Source organism: Physeter macrocephalus, chromosome 14 (assembly GCF_002837175.3).
Source record: "Physeter macrocephalus isolate SW-GA chromosome 14, ASM283717v5, whole genome shotgun sequence".
Lineage (NCBI taxonomy): Eukaryota > Metazoa > Chordata > Mammalia > Artiodactyla > Physeteridae > Physeter > Physeter macrocephalus.
In genome coordinates, this window is record NC_041227.1 from 34,728,839 (window position 1) to 34,735,622 (window position 6,784).

The 6,784-nt window shown below is 37.5% G+C and overlaps 1 protein-coding gene across 1 annotated transcript in view; it reads left to right on the plus strand.

Moving 5' to 3' along the window:
* The window catches only part of LOC102975028 (inositol polyphosphate multikinase-like), an 81,310-nt gene extending 75,113 nt beyond the window's left edge, over window positions 1–6,197 (plus strand). The window contains exon 5 of the mRNA XM_028497998.2: window positions 5,133–6,197. Coding sequence (XP_028353799.1) covers window positions 5,133–6,193 — 1,061 coding nt within the window. The 3' untranslated portion in view covers window positions 6,194–6,197. The remainder of the gene's footprint in view (window positions 1–5,132) is intronic.
* The last annotated feature ends 587 nt before the right edge of the window (window positions 6,198–6,784 follow it).

Here is a 6,784-nt window from a genome sequence, read left to right on the forward strand (position 1 = left end):
CTTTTTATGGCTGAGTAATATTCCATTGTATATATGTGCCACATCTTCTTTATCCATTCATCTGTTCATTGCAGCTCTATTTACAATAGGCAGGACATGGAAGCAACCTAAGTGTCCATCAACAGATGAATGGATAAAGAAGATGTGGCACATATATACAATGGAATATTACTCAGCCATAAAAAGAAATGAAACTGAGTTATTTGTAATGAGGTGGATAGACCTGGAGTCTGTCATACAGAGTGAAGTAAGTCAGAAGGAGAAAAACAAATACTGTATGCTAACACATATATATGGAATCTAAGAAAAAAAATGTCATGAAGAGATTAGTGGTAGGATGGGAATAAAACACAGACCTACTAGAGCATGGACTTGAGGACGTGGGGAGGGGGAAGGGTAAGCTGTGATGAAGTGAGAGAGTGGCAGGGACATATATGCACTACCAAATGTAAATTAGATAGCTAGTGGGAAGCTGCCGCATAGCACAGGGAGATCACCTCTGTGCTTTGTGACCATGAGAGGGGTGGGATAGGGAGGGTGGGAGGGAGGGAGACGCAAGAGGGAAGAGATATGGGAACATATGTATATGTATAACTGATTCACTTTGTTGTAAAGGAGAATCTAACACACTATTGTAAAACAGTTATACTCCAATAAAGATGTTAAAAAAATAAAATAAAATAAAATAAATTAAAAAAAAAAAAACTACAATAAGATATCATCTCACACCGGTCAGAATGGCCATCATCAAAAAATCTAAACAATAAATGCTGGAGAGGGTGTGGAGAAAAGGGAACCCTCTTGCACTGTTGGTGGGAAGGTAAATTGATACAGCCAGTATGGAGAAAAGTATGGAGGTTCCTTAAAAAACTAAAAATAGAAGTACCATATGACCCAGCAATCCCTCTACTGGGCATATACCCTGATAATATCAGAATTCAAAAAGAGTCATGTACCAAAATGTTCATTGTAGCTCTATTTACAATAGCCAGGACATGGAAGAACCAAAGTGTCCATCAACAGATGAATGGATAAAGAAGATGTGGCACATATATGCAATGGAATATTACTCAGCCATAAAAGGAACGAAACTGAGTTATTTGTAGTGAGGTGGATGGACCTAGAGACTGTCATACAGATTGAAGTAAGTCAGAGAGACATGAACAAATACCGTATGCTAACACATATATATGGAATCTATAAAAAGAAAAAAGAAATGTTCAGAAAAACCTAGGGGTAAGACGGAAATAAAGATGCAGACCTACTTGGAATGGACTTGAGGATACAGGGAGTGGGACGGGTGGTCTGGGACGGAGTGAGGGAGTGGCATGGATATATATACACTACCAAAGGTAAAATAGATAGCTAGTGGGAAGCAGCCGCATAGTACAGAGAGATCAGCTCAGTGCTTTGTGACCACCTCGAGGGGTGGGATAGGAAGGGTGGGAGGGAGGGAGATGCAAGAGGGAAGAGATATGGGGACATATATGTGTAACTGATTCACTTTGTTCTAAAGTAGAAACTGACACACCATCATAAAGAAATCTATAAAAGAGGAAATCGACAGTAACACAATAATAGTGGGGGAGTTTAACTCCTCACTTAGACAGATTGACAGAACATCCAAACAGAAAATTACTAAAGAAACACAAGCTTTAAATGACACAATAGATCAGGTAGATTTAATTTATATTTACAGGACATTCCATCCAAAAACAGCAGATTACACTTTCTTCTGAAGTGCACATGGAACATTCTCCAGGATAGAGCACATATTCAGTCAAAAATCAAGCCTCAGTAAATTTAAGAAAATTGAAATCATATCAAGCATCTTTTCTGAGCACAGCACTATGAGATTAGAAAACAGTTACAGGGAAAAATATGTAAGAAACACAAACACATGGAGGCTAAACAATATGCTACTAAATAACCAAGAGATCACTGAAGATATCAAAGACGAAATAAAAAAATACCTAGGGACAAATTACAATGAAAACACGACAATCCAAAACTTAAGTGATGCAGCAAAAGAAGTTCTAAAAGGGATGTTTATAGCAATACAAGCCTACTTCAAGATACAAGAAAAATCTCAAATAAACAATCTGACCTTACACCTAAAGGAACTAGAAGAAGAAGAACAAACAAAACCCAAAGTTCCTAGAAGGAAAGAAATCATAAAGATCAGGGCAAAAATAAATGAAATACAAACAAAGAAAACAATAGCAAAGATCAATAAAATTAAAAGCTGGTTCTTTGAGAAGATAATAAACACAATTGATAAACCATTAGCCAGACTCATCAAGAAAAGGGGGAGAGGACTCAAATCAATAAAATTAGAAATGAAAAAGTAGAAGTTACAACAGACACCGCAGAAATACGAAGCATCCTAAGAGACTACTACAAGCAACTCTATGCTAATAAAATGGACAACCTGGAAGATATGGACAAATTCTTAGAAAGATATAAGCTTCCAAGACTGAACCAGGAAGAAATAGAAAATATGAAGAGACCAACCACAAGTAATGAAATTGAAACTGTGATTAAAAATCTTCCAGCAGGACTTCCCTGGTGGCGCAGTGGTTAAGAATCCTCCTGCCAATGCAGGAGACATGGGTTCGATCCCTGGTCTGGGAAAATCCCACATGCCGCGGAGCAACTGAGCCCGTGGGCCGCAACTACTGAGCCTGCGCTCTAGAGCCTATGAGCCACAACTAATGAGCCCATGTACCGCAACTACTGAAGCCCATGTGCCTAGAGCCTGTGCTCCGCAACAAGAGAAGCCACTGCAATGAGAAGCCCACGCACCGCAGCTAACAGCAGCCCCCACTCACCATAACTAGAGAAACCCCGTGCGCAGCAACAAAGACCCAAAGCAGCCAAAAATAAATAAATAAATAAATAAATTTATTAAAAAAAAAAAAAATCTTCCTACAAACAAAAGTCCAGGACCAGATGGCTTCACAGCTGAATTCTATCAAACATTTAGAGAAGAGCTAACACCCATCCTCTCAAACTCTTCCAAAAAATTTCAGATGAAGGAATACTCCCAAACTCATTCTTTGAGGCCATCATTACCCTGAAACCAAAACCAGGCAAAGATACTACAAAAAAAGAAAATTACAGACCAATATCACTGATGAATATAGATGCAAAAATCCTCAACAAAATACTAGCAAGCAGATCCACATTAAAAGTATCATACACCATGATCAAGTGTGATTTTTCCCAGGGATGCAAGGATTCTTCAATATATGTAAATCAATCAATGTGATTCACCATATTAACAAATTGAAGAAAAAAAACCATATGATCATCTCAATAGACGCAGGAAAAGATTTTGACAAAATTCAACACCCATTTATGAAAAAACTATCCAGAAAGTGGGCATAGAGGAAACCTACCTCCACATAATAAAGGCCTTATATGACAAACCCACAGCAAACATCATTTTCAATGGTGAAAAACTAAAAGTATTTCCTCTAAGATCAAGAACAAGACAAGGATGTGCACTCTCACCACTCTTATTCAACATAGTTTTGGAAGTCCTAGCCATGGCAATCAGAGAAGAAAAAGAAATAAAAGGAATACAAATTGGAAAAGGAGAAGTAAAACTGTAACTGTTTACAGATGACATGATACTATACATAGAGAATGCTAAAGATGCCACTAGAAAACTACTAGAGCTAATCAATGAATTTGGTAGAGTTGCATGATACAAAATTAATGCAAAGAAATCTCTTGCATTCCTATACACTAGTGATGAAAGTTTGAAAGAGAAATTAAGGAAACACTCCCATTTACCATTGCAACAAAAAGAATAAAAAACTTAGGAATAAACCTACCTAGGGAGACAAAAGACCTGTATGAAGAAAACTATAAGACACTGATTAAAGAAATTAAAGATAACACCAACAGATGGAGAGATATACCATGTTCTTGGATTGGAAGAATCAATATTGTGAAAATGACTGTAGTACCCAAAGCAATCTACAGATTCAATGCAATCCCTATTAAATTACCAATGGCACTTTTTAAAGAACTAGAACAAAAAAATCTTAAAATTTGTATGGAGATACAGAAGACCCTGAATACCCAAAGCAGTCTTGAGGGAAAAAAACAGAGCTGGAGGAATCAGACTCCCTGACTTCAGACTATACCACAAAGCTACATTAATAAAGACAGGATGGTACTGGCACAAAAACAGAAATATTGTTCAATGGAACAGGATAGAAAGCCCAGAGATAAACCCATGCACCTATGGTCAACTAATCTATGACAAAGGACACAAGGATATACAATGGAGAAAAGATATTCTCTTTAATAAGTGGTGCTGGGAAAACTGGACAACTACATGCAAAAGAATGAAAATAGAACACTCCTTAACACCATACACAAAAATAAACTCAAAATTGACTAGAGACTTAAATGTAAGACTGGACACTATAAAACTCTTAGAGGAAAACATAGGAAGAACACTCTTTGACATAAATCACAGCAAGATCTTTTTTGATCCACCTCGGAGAGGGTGTGGAGAAAAGGGAACCCTCTTGCACTGTTGGTGGGAATGTAAATTGATACAGCCACTATGGAGAACAGTATGGAGGTTCCTTAAAAAACTAAAAATAGAATTACCATATGACCCAGCAATCCCACTACTGGGCATATACCCAGAGAAAACCATAATTCAAAAAGACTCATGCACCCCAATGTTTATTGCAGCACTATTTACAATAGCCAGGTCATGGAAGCAACCTAAATACCCATCGACACACAAATAGATAAAGAAGATGTGGTACATATATACAATGGAATATTACTCAGTCATAAAACAGATTGAAATTCGGTCATTTGTAGAGACGTGGATGGATCTAGAGACTCTCATACAGAGTGAAGTCAGAAAGAGAAAAACAGAAGAGGTGGGAGGAGGAAAAGACCAAGAGAGGTAGCAACTGAGTTTGTGCAAGCTTGAGGGGCTTGGTCCTGGAGCCCAGCTGACGGGCCTTTGGAATAAGGAATCTGGACCAGGTTTTACATCTCTCCCGGCATGGCAGGCAGGATCTTAGTTCCAGGACAGGGATCAAACCTGTGCCCCCTGCAGTGCAAGCGCAGAGTCTTAACCACTGGACTGCCAGGTATACTGCAACATCCAGATGGCACAGTTTTGAAACAGTTACAGCCTCCTCCAAGGGGTCCAAGAGAGCTGGAATTCTATAATATGGTTTATGCTGCTGATTGTACTGATGGTGTTCTTTTAGAGCTACAAAAATATTTGCCAAAATATTACGGTATCTGGTCACCTCCCAGTGCACCAAATGATTTATACTTAAAACTGGAAGATGTGACCCATAAATTTAATAAGCCCTGTATAATGGATGTAAAGATAGGGCGGAAAAGCTATGATCCTTTTGCTTCATCTGAGAAGATTCAGCAACAGGTCAGCAAGTACCCATTAATGAAAGAGATTGGGTTCTTGGTGCTTGGCATGAGGGTTTATCATGTTCATTCTGATAGCTATGAGACACAAAACCAGCACTATGGAAGAAGCTTAACAAGGGAAACTCTAAAAGATGGAGTCTCCCGTTTCTTTCATAATGGATTCTGCTTAAGAAAAGATGCTGTTGCTGCCAGTATTCAGAAGATTGAGAATATTCTGCAGTGGTTTGAAAGCCAGAAGCAGCTTAACTTTTATGCAAGTTCATTACTGTTTGTTTATGAAGGTTCATCTCAGCCAACTACTGCAAAATTGAATGACAGAACTTTAGCAGAAAAGTTTTTGTCCAAAGGACAGCTCTCAGACACAGATGTACTAGAGTACAATAATAACTTTCATATGTTAAGTTCCACAGCAAATGGAAAAATAGAGGCTTCAGTGGGCAAAAGCTTGTCCAAAATGTATGCTCGTCACAGAAAAATGTATTCAAAAAAGCATCACAGTCAGACTTCGTTGAAAGTTGAAAATATAGAGCAAGACAATGGGTGGAAAAGCATATTACAGGAACATTTAAACGGAAACGTACTTTCCCAACAGGAAAAAGTCTTCTACCATCTTCCCACTGGTTGTCAAGAGATTGCAGAAGTAGAAGTGCGAATGATAAACTTTGCTCATGTGTTCCCTAGCAACACAGTAGATGAGGGATATGTTTATGGGCTGAAGCATTTAATTACTGTACTGCAGAGTATTTTAGACAATTGAATCCTTTGCTGCAATCTTTTAAAGGGGTGGGGCAATCATAATGAAGAGCAGCAGTTAATAACTCTGCACTTGTAATGCTGTGTAAAAAATGTGTATTGTGAGTCTACATTTTATTTGTCTTTATACTTTTGGTAGAAGGGTTAACTTTTTTATAATCTTACTCAGGAAAACTAATTATTTGTTCTTCAGAAAACTATAAAGAATAAAGAAACTTAGGAATGTTAAAAAAAAGAAAGAAAAACAAATATTGAATATTAACGCATATATGTGGAACCTAGAAAAATGCTACAGATGAACCTGTTTGCAGGGCAGAAATAGAGACACAGATGTAGAGGACAAACATATGGACACCAAGGGGGGAAAGTGGTGGTGAGAGGGGTGGTGGTGAGGTGAATTGGGAGTTTGGGATAGATATGTATACACTAATATGTATAAAATAGATAACTAATAAGAACATTCTGTATAAAAAATAAATAAAATAAAATTCAAAACAGATGACCCAACACAGCCAAAATTAAAATAATAAAATAAATAAATATTTTTTTAAAAAAGAAGAAAAGCGAAGCTCTCTATTATCATAATTCCTAACAG